At 59.3% G+C, this 20,903-nt stretch overlaps 1 protein-coding gene across 1 annotated transcript in view; it reads right to left on the bottom strand.

Moving 5' to 3' along the window:
- The window catches only part of PRDM16 (PR/SET domain 16), a 53,419-nt gene that overhangs the window by 24,850 nt on the left and 7,666 nt on the right, over positions 1 to 20,903 (bottom strand). Inside the window, exons 10-13 of the mRNA XM_075993354.1 lie at positions 11,593 to 11,695; positions 5,644 to 5,857; positions 3,898 to 4,045; positions 3,134 to 3,287 (exon numbers count right to left, since the gene is read on the bottom strand). Coding sequence (XP_075849469.1) covers positions 3,134 to 3,287; positions 3,898 to 4,045; positions 5,644 to 5,857; positions 11,593 to 11,695 — 619 coding nt within the window. The remainder of the gene's footprint in view (positions 1 to 3,133; positions 3,288 to 3,897; positions 4,046 to 5,643; positions 5,858 to 11,592; positions 11,696 to 20,903) is intronic.

Below are 20,903 nucleotides of genomic sequence, written 5' to 3'. Positions count from 1 at the left end.
TGCTCCTCCTGTTTTTCTAACAAAAAAGGGAGGAACACGCACGCACCCACCCACCCACGTGTCTCTCTCTGCGGGACAATCTGCTTCCTAACACGGCCCAGTGGGGACAATGATTTCGGCGGGGTTTTCCCGCCACACACCCTTGCGCCCGAGCGCGTGCGGTTGTAGCAGGGCTGTCCGCGACACTGCCGTGCTCCTTAATCACAACATCTAGTTACATCAACCGCTCTGCCTTCCCGCCCGCCCCGCATCGTGGGGCGTTTCTGAGGCTGAAGGGAGAAAAACTTTGCCTCCTTTAACCACGTCTGCCTGCTTTGGGGGCGCTGGTGGAGGGGCTGCTCCACAGGCGAGGTCTGTCACCCCTCAGGTCACCTGTCTGGCCCTCAGGGAGGCGCTCAGGCCAAGGGGCCCAACGAGTGATACCTGGCTCTGCCCATGGCCTGTGTTGGCGGTTGCTGCCACCCTGCCCTGGAGACCCGCCAAGGGGCCTATGCCCCGAGCAGCTTGGGGAGGGGCTGTGGCTGTGCCCGGGCTCAGGGACCCTCGGTTTCCACCCATGGCTCACGTGATGAGGGTCCTACAGTGGGTGGGCCTGCAGACACCCTGGGGCTGCAGAGAGCCTTGGGAGACCAGGGTTGCTGGAGGGGCAGGTCCTGGGCCCTGGGGGTGGCCGGCGGCTGGCTCAGAGCCTGCAAGGGAGGCGGCTCCTACAGAGGGGAGGCCTGGGCAGCCCCGGCGCCTGGTGCAGGGAGCCCCTGGGCCCTGCCAGGGTGCGAGGGTCCTGGCCCAGCGCTGGTCAGCAGGCTCTACCTTGTAGCTGTCTGCGTGAATGCACTCACACTCACACAATTGTGCACTCATGGTGTACCGACCCACACGCCCACACTCCCACACGCACATGCACATATGCACGCTTATTCCAGCAAGGTCCTCTGTGGACACGAGCCCAGGAGGAGACTGCCTGCTTCCCACCTAGACACGCTTTCTCTCTCCCCTCCCTCTCCTCACTCCCCTTCCTCTTACACACGCACATACACACACGCGCGCACACACACATGCATGTGCACCTCCCCGCAGTGCACGCTGAGCTTTGGGTGGGAGACACACCACTGACAATGACAGTCCTGGGGCTGTGTGGTCAGTGAGGTGGGGACTTGGGAGTGTCCCTCTGCCATGCAGGATGTGTCCCCCAGTGGTGGACACAGAGTCAGTGCATGTCGGTGCCTGCACCACTGGGCGCTGCCTCCAAGCCAGCGCTTCCTCCTCGAAGGGGCCGGGTGGTCTGGACTCCTCTCGCTGTCTGCGAGGGTTCCTTGCCCAGCCTGAATGCGGCCCCTCCCGCACACGCCAGGGATGCTGTCCCCGGAGGGCGTGCGTGGCTGGATTTCTCATTTCTAATCCCTTTCTAACCGAATGAACGTTCATAACCCCAATCTGGCCACATTCGGGATTTTCTATTTGTTTTGTCCCCTTAGCCAAAGCCGAGGCACAGAAGGGGGCCTGGAGCTCAGAGGAGAGGTGAGAGGACCACGGGCCCCCCCTGGGCTGCCCTTCTGAGCGGAGTCCTCATGGTGCTGCAGGAACGGGGGCTGGGCCCGAGTGCTGCGGTTCCTGGAACTCGTGTTTTTAGTGTGACCCGACGGGACTTTAAACCTTGTTGCAAGCTCAGAAAGGCAGTGACGTCTAACCTACGTTTGATTTTCTTCTGTCCAAGCTTGCTTCAAAACTGCGATCCATCGTTTCCTGCACTAACACGTGCCCCTCCCGCAGTGGGAGGCTGGGGGGGTGCACATTCCGCAGAGCCACGCGCCCCCCCCAGGGGAATGTACGCTGCCGGGGGTCGCCCTGGTGTGGTCTGTGTGGGGCCTGCTCTGAGGAGTGGCTGATAAATGTAAAAAGGAAATTCACGGAGCGGCCAATCGGCAGCTCTTTCTCCCCCTGGCTCCTCAGCTTCGGCTGCCAGGGCACCTGCCAAGGTGGGGATCCTGGTCAGCTCTCGAGAGGTGGGCTGGGCAGCGGGAGCAGACGGCAGCCTGGCTGGCCGGCCAGCGTCTCCCCTCCGGGCAGGTGGTCAGTGCCACAGCGGCCTCCACCCTGGGGGACACCGGACCCCAAGTCCCCAAACTCCCAGGATCAGTCCTCCCCATGCTAGGGGAGCCCGAGAGGAGCAAGGGCAGGGCTGGACCCCCCGAGCCAACACCTGGGCTCTCTGGTGCAGCCCTGGGCACCTGGTCACTTAATGTCTCTCAGTCTCAGTGTCCTTCTCTGTCCACTGGGGACAAAGGGCCCTGCTCGTGGGATTTTTGTGTGATGCGTGTGATCACTCAGGGCAGACAAGGGATCCACAGAGGGGACCCCCTGAGGACCCCGGTCCACGTCCCTGCACCGGCTCAGCAGGACCTGGGACCTGGCTCCGGTGACCTCTGACCCCTCTCTTGCTACCCCCACATTCACTCCCCAAACACAGCCTGACCCCAAGGCCGCTGTGCTCACTGCTCCGCCCTGAGCCCCCTCCACAGGCACCCAGGGCCCCCGTCTCAGGCCTCTGGCTGAACACGCAGGAGCAGCCCCTGCCCCAGCCCTAACCTGTCGCCTTGTTCAGGCGGCTGCCTGTCTTCTCCATGGGAGCAGCCCCACCAGGACAGGGGTGTGTTTCTTTAGGGCTGGCCCCAGCCCCCTAGAACAGCGCTGGACACCCAGGGCCCCAGGAGACACCACACTCCATAAGCACCCGCTGGACGGTCACCCACGGGGCAGCACAGACGACACCCTCTGGGGCTCAGCCCGGGTGGGGAGTGAACAGGGGTAACGGGGTTCCTGGGGGAGGGAGGTCTGCCAGCTCCTCCGGCAGGACCTGGACCGCTGGAATGGTCCTTCCCGCCACCCCCTCCGTCCTCCGGCCAGTGGAAGGAAAAGCCAGAGGAGGGAGCAGCGGGGGGCCGGCGGGAAGGGAGGGAGAGAGACAGGTCCCTGCTCTCAGGGTGCCAGGGAGAAAAGCAGGGAGGGTGGCCCTGGGAGAGCTGCCGGGGCCGGGCTGCACGTGGCAGAGGCGTCAGAACCTGGCGCGGAGCTTTCTGGACAAACAGGGCCCCCCGGATGGGGGCCGGCGGGGGCCGGGCTGGGGGCAACTTACATATGAAAGGCTTGACCGTGCTGTGGATGTGCTTGTGCTGCTTCAGGCCGGAGGACGTGGCGAAGGTCTTCCCGCAGTCCGGGCAGGCGTGGGCCCGCGCGCCCACGTGCTGCGAGCGGATGTGCCGCTGCAGGTTGCTGGGGTCCGTGAACACCTGCGGAGGAGGGGCAGGTGCCGTTGGCTCGGGCCCTGGCTGGACACCCCCGTGGCCTGGTTCTGGCCACGGGCCCTGCCTGTCTCAGCCGACACTCTGGCCTCTGCACGGGCGGGAGGGGACAGGTGTCTGCCCTGGAAGTGACCTGCTGAGGTCTCAGGTGAGCCACCAAGCCTCCCCCTGCCTCGGTCTCCCCCACAGTTCCTCAGAAGACTGGCCACAAGGCTGTACACAACAGGGTGCAGAAAGCGCTTCTAGGCTGACTGGCTGTAGCCACGAGGCCTAGAAAGGCATAGCCCCACGAGGGCTAGGCCTGGAGCGGGGCTCACCCCTCTCGCCCCCTCCTTCCGCACGGGCAGGACAAGCCCCTGCCGGGGAGAGGACCCGGGCTCTGCTCTTGGCCCTGACCCTTCCCAGCTGTGCAGCACGACCTTCCCCGAGCCGCCCTTGCACTCCCAGAGAACGCAAGGACCCGAGTGGCCTCAGGGGCACCTAACGGGCTGCCGGAGGATGGGCTCCTGCGCCTGTCTGCAGCCCCCGCTGTGTCTGGGTGGGGCCAGGCCCCCGGCAGGGCGCACATGGCAGCGGCAGGTGCGAATGTGCCCGTTACCTTCACGCAGTTTTCACATTCGAAGCGCTTGCCGCTGTCGTGGGACATCTGGTGGCGGATGAGGTTGGACTTCCAGTTGAAGGCCTTGGGACACTGGTCACACTTGTACTCGCGCTCCTCGGTGTGGACGATCATGTGCTGCTCCAAGCTGTGCACGGAGGACGGGGGTCACTTCGGGGCCTTCTGCCTGGGGCGGGGGCGGGGCAGCCCTACGCCGCTTGTTCTGAGCGGCCCCTCGAAGCCCCGGCCACCCCACTGGGGGACCAGGGCGTGTGCTGGCATCTCTCTGGGCTGGCCAGGGGTACCAGGGGCAGAGAAGCCCCCCCATGTCAGACGAGGAGCCCTTCCCTTCCCCCTCCCATGGTCTGGGTGACCTCAGAGGGGCACCCCCTGGATGGAACTAGAGCCCTCCGCCGAGACCACCCGGGCTAGGGGCCAGTGCTGGACCCCAGCCCTGGCCCCGGATGCCCGCAGGTTGCTCCTGAGCTGGGGCTGAGCTTGGGCCCGAGAAACAAGGGGTCCTGAGGCCTCAACACTGTCACGAGCCCCACCGCGGGGGTGGCCCTGGGACTCCCATGGCCAGCCGAGCCAGGCAGGCACAAAGGCGGCAGGGGAGTCACGGGGGTGTCCCCACCGGGACGTGGGAAGGTGTGGAGCACAGCTGCGCGGGCCGCTCCACTTGGCCGAGCCAGCAGCTCCGACCCCGCCTCTCCGGGGACACCCTGCCTCTCCTCCGTCCCGGGGACGACTGTTAATCTTCATGAGCAAAGCAGTAATGTATCACGGCCCGTTAATTACGGGCCCAGCCATCCATTCAGATCAGAAACGCCTGCTCTCGAGCATCGGGAGATTGTATCTTTTTCCCTGTTGTTAATTGTGATTTATGTGTTTATGTAAAGAAAACACGGACCCTCTTGAGCAGTGCTCACTGTGCAGCCCCCAGCCGGGATTTGCCCAAACACTTATTTTCTCAGTCATCTGTTCGGGGTGGAGGGTTTGCGGTCCCCAGGGAGGCCGTGGAGGGACGGCGGTACGTCCCCAGCAATCACACAGCCGGTTAGGGGCCTGATGGGGTCTGCTCTGACTTTGCTGGGCTGTCCTGCAGGGAATTCTCAGCCCCAGGAGGAGGGACCCAAGTGGGAAAGGTTCCCCTGGCTCCAGGGCCCTGGGACTGTGTGTCCTGGCTTTGCCCCCGCACGGCCCAGGAGCCCATCTTCCCTGGGGGTGGGACACACAGGTGCCCAGGCCCCCCAGGCCCCAGGCCCATACTCCTGCCTAGCCTCGGGGTGGGGAGGGCCAGGTGGACCGGCTCCCGTTTGTGACCTTCCTGCCGTCACCCTGTGGGGACCAGGGGAACCCTGGGTGACCTTTTCCTGCCCCTGCCCACTATCTGAGAAGGAGCTGCTCTCGTGTCCAGAGAGTGAGGCCCCATCCCGGCCTGGGACCTTATTCCAGAAGTAGCCGGGGGCTTGACAGCCGCCACTCTCAGGGTCTGGCCTGTGTTTTGCTCTGTTCTAGCTGCTTCCACAATGCGGCCCTGACTATGCAGGACCTCGGGGGGCCAGCGGCATCTCAACGGGGTGACTCGGATCTTCCTGGGGGCCAGGGGGCACCTGCCAAGTGGGTTAGGCACATGACCCCAGGGGTGTCTCCACATGTCCCTGCAGCCCTGGCCTGTCACAGCGGGCAGGGCTGGGGCCCAAGGGCCAGCAGGGAGGAGGGAGGGCGGGGCCCGGCAGGCGGCACCTGTACTTGTTTGGGAACATGCGCTCGCAGTCCTTGCACTCGTGGGACTGGCCACCGCCGCCCCCGCTGCCGAGGCCCTCGGGCTTGAGCTCCTCCGCCAGGCCCTCGTAGAGCGCGGCGCCCACCGAGCCGCACGCGTACTTCTTGTGGCGCCGCAGGTCCACCTTGGACTGGAAGAGCTCGTCACACTCGTCACAGCGGAAGGCGGGCTCCTCTGCAAGAGAGAGGACACGGTGGTGGGCCAGCCCGGGAGCCCGCGCCGGCCGTTCCCGCCCGGCTTCCCTCCAGCCCTCATCCTGAGCCCCCAGCCCGCCCCGGGCCCTGCAGACCGCAGGGACGGGCCCCGGCGGTGCCCAAGGACATGACCTGTGCCTCACGGGGACACCGAGCTACACCAGGCCCTGCCTTTGTCTCGGGCGGCCATGGCGGGCTGAGGAGGCCCCACGCTCCGGAGTGCAGGAGGAAGCCCGGCCAAGTGCTTTGTTTATGAATTAGGAGAAAAAGGACGACAGAGCTCCAGTGCATATAATAAATTATTGTCATCAAGGTCAAACAAATTAAAGGGGGGCAGCTATTATTACGTTTATGAGGCAGCATCCTGACCACGGTGCCAAGCCAAACAATCGGCCTGGAGCTGTCATCCAGGTGGGGGGGCCTCTAGGCCCATCTGGCCCCCCCCCCTTCCCGGCCTGCCGCCACCAAACGGCAGCTTCCCACCTAGAGCAGGGCCCCCTGCAAGACCCCGTGTCCCACCCCGGTCTGGAAAGGGAACAGCTCTTGCTCAAATGAACTGAACATGCATAGTGTGTTTGTGTGCACATGTGGGCATGTGTGCCAGTGTGTAAATGCATGTGTGCACCTCATGTATGAGCGTGCAGCTGTGCATGCAAAATGTATGTGCAAGAGTGTGAATATTCCTGCATATCTGCGTCCATGCTTGTGCATCTCTGTGTGAATGTGTGTGTGTCTGTGCACTCTCACCCACATCTGTGTGAGTGTGCATATGTACCCATGTGCATGTATGTGAATGTGTGTGCATGTGTTTCTGTATGTACACACATGTGAATATTTGTATGCAGTGGCATATTTCCACACCTGCATATGTGTGATCTGTGTGTGCACGTGTGCCTGCATGTTTGGGTAGAGCATATTTGTGTGTTCATGTATGTATATACTTTGCTCGAGTGAATGTGCATGTGTATGCATTGGTATGTTATGTGTGCATGTGTACATGCTATGTATTTATGTTTATGTGCATGGGTGACTGTGCTTTGACATGCACATCTGTGCATGTGAATATATGTGGGTGAATGTGCACACTGTATGCACATGTGTTTGTATGTGCCAATGTGTGTGCAGTTGTGCATGCAAGAATATATATGCACATGTCTGTGTGTGAATGTGTGTGTTATGGGAGTGTATCTGTGCATGTGGTAATGTGCGTGTTTCTGTGTGAATGTGTGTGTGCACGTGTGCGTTTGTGTGCATGTGTGCATGTGTGTTGGGTGTGTGCCCATGCCAGGGCTGGCCTGGTGCCCAGCATGGAGAAGAGCCTGATTAACTTGGCCTGAGCATTGGCAGAAAGGCCTGAACCTGGGTGTAGAGGCTGGCAGGCAGGGGGTGGGGGCAGACGGAAGGGGGTGTTGCCTGCTGTCCCCCTCCCGGTGTCAGAGAGACCAGGGCCACCACGGACCCTTTCAGAGTCCTGAGCAGAGGGTGAGCCACTTTGCAGCCTGGCCAGCACAGGGGTCCCCAGGAAGCTGCTGCCTGGAAGGTTCCTGCACCTAAGAGCTGCTCTCTGTATCTGGCCTGGGTCACACCCGGCACCCCGATGGTGGGCACTCAGAGCCCCCCAGCCCCAGCCACAGCAGCCCCAGGTGGAGACTCACGCGGGGCCCGGCTCTGACACGCTGCAGCCGAGCACATAGGCTGATGCCACTCGGATACCCGAACGCCGTCCAGATGTGACTCTCGGTCACGTCTTTGGACCACGGGAAATACCTGGAAGGGCTGCCAGGCTGAGAAGAGCTCTGGACAGGTGTGTGTTTGGGGCCAACTGGGCAGGCACCACTGCTGGTCATGATGGACCAAACGCCGCGATCTAATTATCAGCCCGAGTCCAGGTGTCCCGGCCCTGCTCACCAACCTGAGCAGCTCTTGTTTGGGGGGAAACAAGACGCTGAACGGAGAAAACCCGCAGGACCCCCAGGATCTGTGGACCCCGCACCCCAGCCCTGGCCTCCCGGCTTCAAAGATCCTGTCCAGATGTCTCCAGGGAGGGCCGCCTGGCGGAGCTTCCCAGACGCCTGCGGAGCAAGCCAGAGCCCTCTGGGGCTGGGCTCACCCTTGGGTGCCAGGAGGAACCTCAGACGTGACACGTGGCATGGGGAGGACACAGGCAATAAGTAAACACGCTACCAGTCTACAAAACGCAGGCCTTGAAACAGAACGCAAGCTGCAATCGCTTTTCAGGACGAGCGTCTACCGGGAAAACACGGAGCAGCCACGCTGACTCCCAAGGCTGCTGGGAACGCCTCCTAGGCTCCGTCCTAGGAGCTCTGCGGATTCACGCAAGCCAGCCTCGCACCAGTCCAGGGGTACCTGTGTTTGTATGCCGCTTCAGAACAGGTAAACTGAGGCTGGGAGAGACTGATGAATTTGCACAAGGAAGAGGCGGAACAGTGAGCCTGGAGTCCCCACAGTCCAGGGCCCCCAAAACAGGGCAGGCAGGGCTCGATCTCCCACCGAGGGCTGCGAGAAAAGCAAGGTGAGAGAGCCAGCATGCGGGGCTCACCCTCAGCCCCTCCGCAGCCCTTCCCTGCTTTGAGAAGTTCGGGTTTTCACCACTGAGCAAGTCCCTGAGTGCTGAGAACACGGTCTCAGGACGGAGCCAGCAGCAGACCCCTTCAAGCCGCCCATGGGCTTATTCCACCTTCCCGGGCTGCACGGGGGCCGGGCCGGGGCCTCCCACCAGCGTTGCGGTTGAGTTGGAAATGCCAGTTTTTGTTTCACTCTTTCTGGACCCAACGAAGAACAATCACAGAAGTTGAAATTTGGAAACAAAGACAAGAAGAAGTGCCAACCCCACCCGCCCACACAACCACTGACCGACCAACTTATTTCTCCAGTTCTCATTTAGAATTTGGATCTAAAACGAACATTTTTGGATTTCAAATGAGAGTCCAGTCTGGTTTTCGCTCTGACGGCACGCGCGGGTGCCCCGGAGGTGACAGGACCGGCCGTGGTGGCGAACGTGGCCCCCCTCCTCTGCCCCACCCACTGCGTGGACTCAAGTCTGCCCCCCGTCAAAGGACAGAGCTGAGGACAGAGGACAGGCTGGAGCTGAGCGGTGTGGACGGGTCTCCCAGGTGTCTCCCAGGCAGGTAGGCCGGCGCTGAACACACCCCGGGGCCCATGGGAGCGGGCGGGAAGAGCGGGCACAGCCCATGGGGTTTTCATTTTCCCAGCGCAGGGAATTTCTGTTTCAAAGAAACACTAAAAGAATCTGCTCTATGGCAACATGGTATTGCATCCCAGCGCAGGATCGCTGACCCACACGCCTGCACAGAGTACTCGCTGCTTCCTCTCCACCTCGTTTGGAGAGGGGAAAAGCAAATCCTTACGAACCTTCCCAAAAAGCAAAGCATATCTGGATGGAAACGATTTTCTTCGTTTCCTCCCAAGAGCCAGACGTTCTCACGGAAGAGAACGGGGATCCGAACGTGGCTTCCCTCCGGTCTGGGCCTGCAGCTCTTGGGTGAGAACTGGCCTTGTGCTTCCTTGCAGAGCCTCGGCTCTGCAGGAACCTTCCGCGCCCAGGGCCGCAGGGGGACACGCTCCGCTCTGCGCCGTGGGTTGGCTGGCAGCCAGGCTCTCCGTGACTGAAAGTCACGCCTCGCGGCTGGCACCGCACTCCTCAGACCTGTGCCCGGCTTGTGTGTCTCGGCTTCCATCAGCAACTTTCAGGGCAGCGCAGGAACGGAGGAGAAAAACACATCAGCTCCTGATGGCCCGGGAGAGCTGAGGGGCTCGCAATTATGTGGCATCTACATGCTGATCTCCCAGACTGGAGGCTCGACAGAGCCTGAGAGCCCACTCCAAGTCCCCGCAGGGATAAGGGGCTGGCTCCGTTTGGCTGGGGTCTGGATAAAACATTTTTTATGATAATTATCTTAGTGAGGAACATTTTTGCATTTGCTTTCTGTGCGATTCAGAGTTTAACTGGGGGAGGGAGGGGGCTGCCGTGGAGGCACGATCTTGACAGAAAAGGGCAGGAAAAGTCAAATATTTGATGTTGGACTATTATGTGTACAAAGCAATTAGCCTGGAAACGTCTGATAAATTATTAGGAAAATGTAGACTTAGGTTATTTAATATTGGGGGTTGGAGCCGGGTGGAGAGCAGGAATTGAGGTTTCTTTTTCTTTTCTTTTCTTTTTTTAAAAAGGAAAACCTTTTGGAAGAAAGAAATTTCATTGCACAAATGAAACTCCACGGTCAAGCACTCTCCGCGAGTTACGCAGATCTGTCTTGGGCGCTCTCCCGGGTTACCCAAGACGCACGGGTCCTTTCAACAATTATTTTAAGGAAAACGAGACCTCCCACCCCCTGCCTCCCCCTGCCGATGCCCAGATCTCGGCAATTTATTTTTCTTTTCTCAACGGCCTAATTAAAACCAAACTTTAGAGGAGAGAACAGATAGCATCCGGCTCATAAAACCGTCCTTCTGTGGCGGTTTCCTTTCGGGCAGCTTGGGGAACCGAAGTGCTGTGGCACAAAGGGAGGACCCTGATTCTGGGCCACACTGGGCAACCAAAAGGGTAAATTAAGGCAGGGTTCTCTGTGTCTGGTCTCAGCCTTCCTGCTAACGCCAGGGCCAGCTTCCTGGCCGAGGCAACGCCACTCCTTCACCGGGAAATTACAGCGGGTCCTCCGAGGAGCGTGCAGGGAAGACGTGAATCGTGAGTCTCCGTGTGTTGGCGGGGACGGCAGGAGGCACGAAGGAAAACTCCAACCTCCCGCCTTCCTCCGGCAGGAGCAGGAGTCCCCAGCTCCGGGAACGGCTTGAAAGGGGAGGCTGCCGCTCTGTTCACGTGGGGGGGCTCATCCAAAGGAAAGAAGCTGGACGTGAACCCTGCAGCCACCTGCTCAGCGGGGCTGGCGGCTCAGTCCCGCCCTGCTGGGGAGCCTCCCCGGCCGGCTGCTCCTGTCAACAGGGTTGGGGCAGGAAAACAAGTCTAAAGCTGCATGAGACCAACCATTCCCTGCACCCTCTCGGGTGTCCTTGGAGTAGAGCGACAAGAAAGAGACACCCACTTGCCATGCCCCACTCAGCAGACACCAAGGAGAGAGAAACCAAGAGCAAGGGACATTCCCAGGGCTACTGTGCAGAACAGCTTGGTGGCTGTCCGCCACCACGAGACCCGCCCCAGAGCCCACGTTTTCCCGCTGGCCGAGTCAACTTCCAACGTTTCTCCTGGACTGCGATCTTCAGATGCACAGCGCTTTAAAAGATATACGTGCCATCCCCTTCCTCTTAAGCAAAACTGAAACTTCTCACACCACAGAGCATTCAGGGCGGTGGAAAATGCCTCCAAGTTACGAAACTGATTCTGTGCCTTTCGTTTGTTAGTCTAAGTACTGGGGAGAGCAAAGGATGCCGCTGTCGCTGCTGATGACAACAATACAGTTTTAAAACAATTCGCCAGGACTCGGACACCGCGGAGATGTAATTCACCATGGTAACGCTTCAGCTGCTTGCACGAAACCCTTCTTAAATTTGGGGTAAAGCTCCGACGCCCCGAGGAGGGAGAAAGGAAGCCTGCAGGTGGAGGTGCCCAGAGGTGCTTTTTGTGCCGCAAAGCCCTGGCACAGCCACCAGCTGGGCGAGAGCCCCTGGGTCCTCCCAGGTGGGGCGGGGCTCCCCGGGCTGCGCACGGGAGGGGCTTACCGTCCAGGCCGGGCGGCACCGCGCCCAGCGGGTAGATGCCGTCCTTCACGTGCACCAGCAGCTCCTCGCCCGGCTCGACGTCCTTAATGACTTTATAGTAAATCTGGAGGGAGAGACCAGAGGGAGAGGTGAGCGCTCCTGTGCGCGGGCGTCCGGAGAGTCTCTCTGTGTGTGCTCAGCCCCACGCACCCGCTGAGGGCGCCTGTCCCCTCTGACCTGTCTTCTAACTGCCCCTAAGAGGGTCCCCTCTGGCACTTCTGCAGGATGTGTGCTCGAAAGGAGCAGAGTCCCTTTTGAATTTATTTTACCCAGCTTGGGGATTTGATCCAGGGCATGCAACACCAAATAGGTGAGGGTCCCCATCATAGTCCCCAACCAGGGAGTGTCCCAGGGACATTCAGCAGGAGCCGCTCTTTCATCAGGAGTGCAGCCGGGCCGGCTCTCGCGTTTCCTCCGTTGAAGTCTGTGCGTGTAAGTGAGACGCTCCGCTGCCGGGCTGGGTGGGTGTGGGGGGAGCTGGGCACGCAGAGTGAATTTGGTTGTTTCCGAAAGTGGCCGGAGCCGGGCCCTGGCGGTGGGTCAGGTCGCAGGGCAGGGAAGCTGGGGGACAGGGGCGAGTGCCTGCTGCAGGCTTGCTGCCTGGTGGCTGACCCTGCTCTTCCCCCAGCCAGGGTCTGAGATGGGGACACCCTGAGAACGGGTGGGCTCGGGGTACATTCTTCAGTCTGGAGTAAAAATCTGGGGTAGAAGGGAACCGCACTTGGGGTGTCCGGCTCTGAGCAGCGCTGCTCTGAGCCATGTCAGCTGTAGCGTGCCAACGTCCTGAAACAAGAGAGTCGTTCCCTGGGGGGTTGAGTGGGGTCAAGGTGTAGGAAAAGGCAGTTCGGGAAGGGGAGCCCCGGGAAGGGCATCTTGGGTCTGGAACTGCTGGACGGAGGCTGTGTGTCTCTCAGGGCAGTTGCTACCCACGCCGGCACGTGGGTGTCCGACTACAGGCTGACAACAGTGGCCACAGAGCTTCCAGGAACCCGTGGGCCTGGCTGGAGGCTGGACTGGGAGGCCGCAGAGGCCCAGGAGGAACGCACCTGCCGCTGGGAGGCCTGGAGCTCGGGCTCCTCCATCGAAAAGGGCTGGTCTAGACTCAGAAAGGGGAGGGCCCCCAGGCACTGAGGGGAGATGGCCGTCCTTGCTGTGGGCCACACTCCCGTCCCCACTGGCCAGCCGGTGTCAGGCCAGGCTCCCTAGCGGCTGGCCCTGGCTCTCCAGAGACGGAGCTCAGCGCACTGCCTCCCCCTCCCCCACGGCTGTGGGCTCCATCCTAAACCGCCACTTCCGGCTAACTCCAGGGTGGCACCAACGCACTCCCGAAGGGACACGCAGAAGCCGTGGCATCTGACATCACAGAGCAGAAACACCCGTGCACCGTGTGTCTTGCTGGTGAGTGAAGTCCCCTCATGCGGTAGGCGGTGGCAGTTACTTTATTTGGCAATTATTCTCAAGCAAGTTGCTAAGATAAGGAGGAGACGTGAAGCTGGAGAGCAGCAACTGGACCCTGCTAACGTCCCTAACTAAACCCAGCACCCTCAAAGCCCCAGTTTTGTACCATCGTATCTAAAAAGTCACACAGTGGCCGAATAACTGTTTCTTTAAAAAAAAAAATAAAGCAGACTTTAGCTGCTGAATTTCAAACTCGGACCCTAAGTGCTGGGTGGGGAGAAGCGTCCAGGCTGGGACAAGCCCAGGCGACGTCTGATCAATAAACCGGCAACAGTCTCCCCTTCCTCTGGGCAGCCCGGGAGTGCATGCAGCAAGTGCATGCTTAATGCTCACCTGGCTCACATCCCTGGTCCCAGAGTCGGGGCAGGTGGCCAGGTGGGCGGCACAGCTGGGGCTCCTCAGGGTCCCCATAGGGCACCGTGGGCCCCACCGGACGATCCCACCCTGGTTGGCAAAGCGTCCTCCACCAGCCAGGCTGCCTGGTTGCTGGGGCAGGGCCACTTCCATGCACCGCCTGTCCCCTCCGACTGCCGCCCCCTCCACTCCAGCTGCAGGGGCCGCCTGCTGCCTTCCCCCACTCCTTCCAGGGCAGCTAGACCTCCTAGGTCCCCACCCATTCCTAGGGGCACCCAGCCTCTCGGGGACCCTCCTCTGAGGACCCCACACACCCACAGCTCTGCTCCCCAGCTGGCCAGGGCCACCCAGGAACCCCCGACCCCTGGGCTCTGAGGACGCCCAGCCCCCCTCCCCTTCCAAGGCCACCGGGAATCTGGAGACTCCTCACCCCAAGTCCGCCCCTTTCCTCTCCAAGGGCGCCCGACCTCTTGCTCAGCAGGCCCACCTCCATGGCCCCCGCCCCCGGGGACGCTCCCCAAGATGCGTGGATTGTGTCCCAGGCGGCAGGAGGGTCCCCCACGCACAGCTGGGGGCACCGCCACCCCTCCCCTTGCCGGCGGGACCCCAGAAGGAGGGCACCAGGCAGGCACACCCAGGACACAGGCGGCTGCGCCCTGGCTGCTGGGACTTTGAGCCGCAGACGGAATTAATCGCTGTTAGTGCTGCTCGCAGGGCGGGGAGAGGTCGGGGCCACCACCTGAATGGGACGGGGACCCAGGGGAAGAGGAATCCAGGAGTCGCCAAACCCCAGCTGCCGCGAGGCGAACACAAAAGCTGCGGCATCTACAACCATTCCAAGTGGCACAAAAGGCCTGATCAGCCAGACGCGGGGCGGCGAGGTTCCTGGTCGGTTCCTGGTCCGCGGGGCCAGGGACTTCCCGGGACAAAGGCCGGGGTGGGAACCGGGCGTCTGCACACTCGCTCGGGGCTCTGCGCGCCGCAATTTTGAGTTTGCTGCTCCTCCCGTCCTTCCTCGGGTGTGTGTGTGCTGCTGGCGCGGGCCCTTACAAACTCCTGCAGCGGGTTCCTAATCCTCTCACTGTGCGCCCCTCCGGCCAGGTGGCTTCGCGGGTAGACTGAGGCTGGCATTTTCACAAGAGTGAAAAAGAAAGGAACCCGGAGTCTCCCACCGTCCAGCAGCCAACAGCTGCCTTGGGGGAGGGCGCGTGGCCGCAGGGGAGGAGAAGGAACCGAATATTTAAGTGACAGCGTCTAAGTGTCTGTGCTTTTCCTGAACAGTAGCCTCGCCGCGGTTTGAGCCCCGCCTGAGTGCTGGGGTCGAGCTGCCGGAGCCAGGCTGGAACTTCCTCTTCGCTTTGGGCGCTCAGGGCGGGGAGCCGGCTCGGCAGCGGCTGAGTTTACTGGCCCCGTAAACGTCTGCTCCAAACTAGCTTTAAAAAATAATGATGCCAAACAGACTTGGTCTGGAGTCAAGTCCTTGTTTCAGCACTCCAGGTTCTTGTGGCAACAATGACTTTATTGAACACGGGTGAGCAGAGGCAGGAGCGGGTCCTCGGAATCGTAGCCGTGTTTAGTGTGACCCTGCCTACTTTCTCCCCGTTTTACCACTTTCCAGACACAAAGGGGTGGCGGCCCGTGTAGGTGAACCGAGCTCTGGAGGAGCCAGTGGCCACGCTCCCGGGTGACAGGCGGAGAAACTGCTGAGAGGAGCTGGAGGCAGCTCAGGCCCCGTTCATTCAGAACAAGCCTCTTAACGAAAACACGGGCGTCATTTCCCTCCGGACGAAATTTCTCTAAGACAAAGAAATGTTTCTCGTCTGCAACGGCAGGCCGTCAGCTTTTGGATACTTTCTCCTTGTAGCGTCTCAAGCATTTTTTTTTTTTTAAAATATCACATCAATTCAAAGGAAAGATACTACTTTTGAATATGAAGACTTAAATCCTGCAATTTCCATTCCTACTTAAAATTTCCAAACTACCCAAAAGATCGAAAGTCACTTTATGAAAAAGACACCTGAACTCGAGTGTTTATAGCAGCACAATTCACAACTGCAAAGGTGTGGAAACAGCCCAAGTGCCCATCATTACACGAGTGGATTAATAAAATGTGGTATATGTATATACCATGGAGTACTACTCAGCTTTAAGAAACAACGGTGATCTAGCACTTCTTGTATTTTCCTGGATAGAGCTGGAACCCATCCTACTAAGTGAAGTATCTCAAAAATGGAAAAACAAGCACCACATGTACTCAGCAGCAAATTGGTATTAATGGATCAACACCTAAGTGGACATACAGGAGTAACATTTATCGGGTGTCCGGTAGGTGGGAGGGGGGAGGAGGGGACGGGTATATACAAACACAATGAGTGAGATGTGCAACATTTGGGGGATGGTCTTGCTTGAAGCTCTGACTCGAGGGGGGAGGGAGGCATGGGCAATATAGGTAACACTAACATTTGTACTCCCATAATATGCTGAATTAAATAAATAAATAAATAAAAAAAAAAGGAAAAAAATTCCAAACTCAAATAGATGAACAACTCCATCCAAATTACACCAGGTAGAAATGACTGGATTTCAGATCAGAAGGCCGTGGATTGAACACAAGATGCAGACACTGCGTTCTCCTCCCTGCAATAAATAATTCTTTCTCCATTATGTGAACTGCCGGGCCGCTTTCTCTTTCCTTTTCTTTGACTAGTGTAAGAAACTTTTAAAGGAACTCTGAATAAAAGAGGTGAAATCTCCTTCAGTGTATTTATCTTTAAAAAAAAAAAAAAAAACATTCGCTCTCTCACCGTGCTGGATCTCAGAATTCAGTTGTGCAGTCTCTGGCCCGGTGTGGGAGAAGAGGCTTTTCTCACAAAAGCGTCTCAGGCAGGGAGTGGAATTTGAATTCCTGTAAAATTGCTTCTGAAAAGCAAATGCACCTAGTGACCCCGCCTGCCCTTCACCCGTCCTTCTGGGAGAGGACGCTGCACGGAGGGTCCCCCCGTATGTTTTCATTTGTCTCTCGGGGACCTCCGAAGAAATAGCTGCTGACTCACGACATCAAGGACTACGGTCTCACCGAGGAGCTTAGACTCCGAGTCATTTCCCCCTAGGAAGGGGCTGCTGACACCCAGGGCCCTGGGCTGAGGGGCTGAGCATCTGGTGTTTAGAAAACAACCGTGGATGGTGCCCGGAGAGCGAGTGGGGATAGCATTGGCAGCATGCGGGACTCGGGCAGAGCTCCCCGGCTCTCTGCACCCGTGCGCCTGCCTCGGCCTGGTGTTGGGTCCTCTTTCTCAGTCCTGAGCATGTTGGGTCCTTTCTCTCAGTTCCGAGCAGGGGCGAGGACACAGTGGTTCTGGCCCCAGCAGACCCTGGGCAGGCTCCGGGAACACGCAGACAGTCCCTTCCTCTAGTGGGGGGAGCAGAAGACACGCTGGGGGCCCGGGCTTTGCCACGTTCCTCTCTCCCCATGCGTTGCTAAGGCAGTTTCATTTGTGCCTGAATCTTTATCATCTCGTTGCTATCCATGGGCACCTTTCTAGCAGCTCAAACATCAGTAAAACAAAACGAAACTCTATATACATTTGTCTCTTTCTTACTTGTCCAGTTTGGATCTGGTTTATAGAGGTATAAATTATTAGTCCACAGTTACAGTATCTTGCTCATTCTTAAATAACTTCTTCTAAGAAAGTGTTGCATTTGATTCAGAAGGAAAAGAATGACTATAGATTCTGACCCACGATTAGCACAGGCATCTGACAGCACGAGTGCATTTGAACTTCATTCCTCACCAAGCGGAGGATCATTTGGCTCCAAAGAGAGGCCTGTAGGATGCGACATTTTTCTGAATCAAAACAGACCTGATGTATTTCGGAAGTCTTTTGTACGCTGATTAAGAACGGCTAAAAGGCAGCCCCTGTCCTCACCCTTACCCTTGTCAGAGGGAAAATGGTATCTCATCGTCGCAGGCTCCCGTTTGAACCGACCAAATCACACATTTATGATTTTTCATTTTAAAAATTGTGGGAGATGAAAGCGAAGGGAATGAGGAAATGTCGGGTGGGGCAGAGCAGGACGGTGGGTGCTGGGTGCCCTCTGTTTGGAATTCCCACCCTGGCGGGTCCCACGCCTGCACGGAGGAAACGGGGAAGCCTGGGAAACCAAAATGGAAGGAGGATGCCCCTCGAGGCGGGCTGTGCCTCGGCTTGGACAGCACCAGGCTTTCATCAAAAACAAGTGCTGGCTCTCCCGGCCACGGTGCTGCCGGGCTATCAGTCTCAGTCGGCTAGTCTCCTAATAAATGCCTCCACGGAGCAGGCTCCCGGGAGGGGCTCCCCTACTCTGCCTGGGGCGGCCCAGCCGTAGGTGCTTGCTGCAGCCTCTGGCCGACAAGCCCAGCCTGGCGCCCTGGCCCCCTGGCCCCTCTGCTCTGCCCGGGAAATGTGCTGGGTGCTGGGCTGTCCTGACGCCCGGCCAGCCCTGGGTGCTGTACAGGCTGGCAGACTGGGCTGCTTTTTCCAACTAGGGGTGCTGCCGGTAGTCAAAGAGCCTTTCCGAGGGGTGTTGGGGGTCCGAGGCCCCCGAGTTGTGCTCCCCAGTATGCCTGTGACCTCAGCCCCACCTCCCACCAGCCTCAGCCCACCGGCCAGTTGAAGCCCGCCACCAACATTCTTGCCCTGTCGAGGCTACGTGAGAAAGAGAAAGGAAGCTGAAGTGAACAGGCCTCTCCCCGCCTCCTGCTTCCTCCTGTGGGCACTCCACTTCCAAGCTCTTGTTTTCTTTCTTAACCTTAAAACAAATTCAGGAACAGGCCCAGCCTGTGTCTCCTGAAACATTCCAAACCAACTCAGTAGATCAGAATTGCAGGAGAAGGAACCACCCAGGGGTGATCTGAATGTCTTGCATTTCCCCAAAAGGGAAGGAGGAGTTGCAGGATGGTGGGAGGGGTCGGGAGGGGCACCGAGACACCTGTGGGCACTTCCTCTGCTCTCTGGTTGGTGCTAAGGTGAAGGTCCCCGTGGTGACCTGGACACGCTCGGCTGCCAAACGAGGCTCTAGGGCTGCGATCGGACCACCCCCAACATCCCGGGAGAAAGGTGCGGTCTTGGTCTCCCCAGCGACTGCTTGGAGGTTTGGTTCTGGTCAGCCTGGCCGCCTGTAAGCCCGGCATGCCCCTGGCTACGTCCCGTGTCCTTGGTGCATATAGAAAAACCACAAGTCACCTTTGAGGCCGCGAGGCCAGGCCCAGGAGGAAAGGTATGGCCCCGTGTGGCCTCGGCTGCTGCTGGGCTGCCTGACCCAGAGCCGCCAGGAAGGGGGCAGAGGCCAGCTTCCGAGGACCAAGGGCCAGCGTGATGGGACCGGTGGCTTCTCATGAAGCCTCACAGGGCTGGGGCCTCCTCGAGCCACAAGCACCGGGAGGGGGAGTCTTGTCACCTAGATGGGGTCCTGGAGGTGGCCAGTGAGCACACTCTGCAGCCCCGTGGCCCTGCGGATGCATGAATCCGAGAGAAGATGGCTCAGCCCCTGTGGACCTGCGCCGGAGAGGGGCAGGAGCCTGGGCCAGCCCTGCCTGGAAGGGAGGGGCGCCGGGGCCTCCCCCAGCCACCTGCGTCCCAGCGCCAAGGCCCCAGGAGGTGCTGGCTCATTGGAAGGAGCCTTTGGGGAGACGCGGGACAGTCACCAAGCCTTTCCGAGCCCTGGGGTGCACTGGTTCCCATGGTGCCGTCCCCCAGCCCAGCCCAAGTCACCACACAGGAGCACGTAAGCCGACCTGCTGTCCCAAGGCAGGTGTCTCAGCCACGTCAGGTGAGGCTGGACAGGGACTCCCCAGAGCACCCCAAGGGTGAGCTAGTGAGCACTTGGCTGCGTGGACCCTGAGGGGCGCGGGGCGGCCCCAGCCCGGAGAGCCTGTGGCATGTGTGACACCCTGTGGCCAGCGAAGGCAGGAGGGGCGTTGGGAGCCGCGAGTCCCCGACCCCCACCGTGCCACGTGTGGGTCTCTCCCGGGGACGAGGGGCCGCCCAGGAGGCCCCCGAGTCTGCACAAGTGCCGACGGGCAGCCCGGGTCCCCGTCCGCACGCGGGCCTGAGTGTGCCGTTCAGAGCCGCCCCTCTCTCATCCGCTCTGGGAGGCTGAGGCTTCCAGAACTTCCTCTGTGGGATGCGGAGACCCTCTTCTGCCCCAGTCTCTTCTCGCTTCTGAAAGTCGGGATAAGTTGGGATGACGCTCGTGCTCTTCCGACCTCAGTGTGCTCCCCGCGGAGCTCCGTTTGGCAGACTCCACGGCGTTCTGTGGACGTTCAGAGGCGGTTCCTCCCCTTCCATGTGTGTGCTGCACTGGAGGGGTGTGTGCACTCCGTGGACACAAAGGGAGAGGCTGTTCACGCGTGTGAGTGCATGTTTATGTGTGTGTTTGTGTGAGTGCATGTGCGTGCGTGTTTGCATGTGTGAGTGTGCGTGTTTGTGTGAGTGCATGTGTGTGCGTGTTTGTGTGTGTGTGAGTGCGTGTATTCGTAAGTACCAGGAAATCCTGGTAGAACCCTGGGCACGATGGAAACCTGAGAAACCCCATCAACATCATGTGGCGTTTCCTTCTCAAAGAGAGGCCTGTCTTCAAAAATCTTTGTTTTGTTGTTAGTGTTTCAGGGGCATTTTTATCTTAGCTCCACACAGGGTCAAAATAGGTTGCTTTGCAAGAAGCCGCGTCTCCGTGGCCGGGACCGGGGACTGAGGCTGCGTGGCCGCCCCACCGAGAGCATTTAAGAAGTAGACCGAAGTCTTCTGTATGCCTTTCTAAGAAGTTTTTCTAAAAGTCATTGCGTTTCACCTACAAGTATTTCTTGAGAGCCTGTGGGTTTCTGAAAGTGGGTTTTTCCCTATTATCATTATTAGAATTTAAATCTTATTATTCTAAGGAAAATACATCCCACAAATGTTCATTTTCCTTTGATAACTGAAATCCAAAGTTGAGATTTCAGAACAAGACGCTAAGAGCCCGATGATGTCTCTGCCCCCATCCTGCACCGTCCTCCCTGTGCCCGTGGGGCTGTTTCCTCCGGCCTGGGGGGGGGGTTCCCGCTTTCCTGGGTGTTTTGGGGCGGCTGCCATGTGGGTTACCAAGTTCAGAGGCGCACCCTTGAGGGGAGTTGGCAGGAATGTTGGTTGCCCCGTGACGCCTGTCGTCACCGGCTACGGTATGAGGGGGCTCCTGGGGGCAGGGGGCTCCTCTCCCTCAGAGGGGAAGGGTCTCAACACAAGGCTGAGGGCATTGGAAACTCACCACCACGTAGAGGAATCTCTCTGCTTTGGGCCGTCGTGGGGTTGCATTTGCTTAAATGTGCTTTCCAAATCCCCTCTGCGCGGTGGCTTTAATTCAGGCCCAAAGCAGAGTGTTAATCCCATGAGGCAGCGCCGGAGAGAGGCGTCTGGCAGGTGAGGGGTCCCGGGTTTAGGTGACAG

Source organism: Microcebus murinus, chromosome 2 (genome assembly GCF_040939455.1).
Source record: "Microcebus murinus isolate Inina chromosome 2, M.murinus_Inina_mat1.0, whole genome shotgun sequence".
NCBI classification, from domain to species: domain Eukaryota; kingdom Metazoa; phylum Chordata; class Mammalia; order Primates; family Cheirogaleidae; genus Microcebus; species Microcebus murinus.
This window is presented reverse-complemented; position numbering and strand designations above follow the sequence as displayed.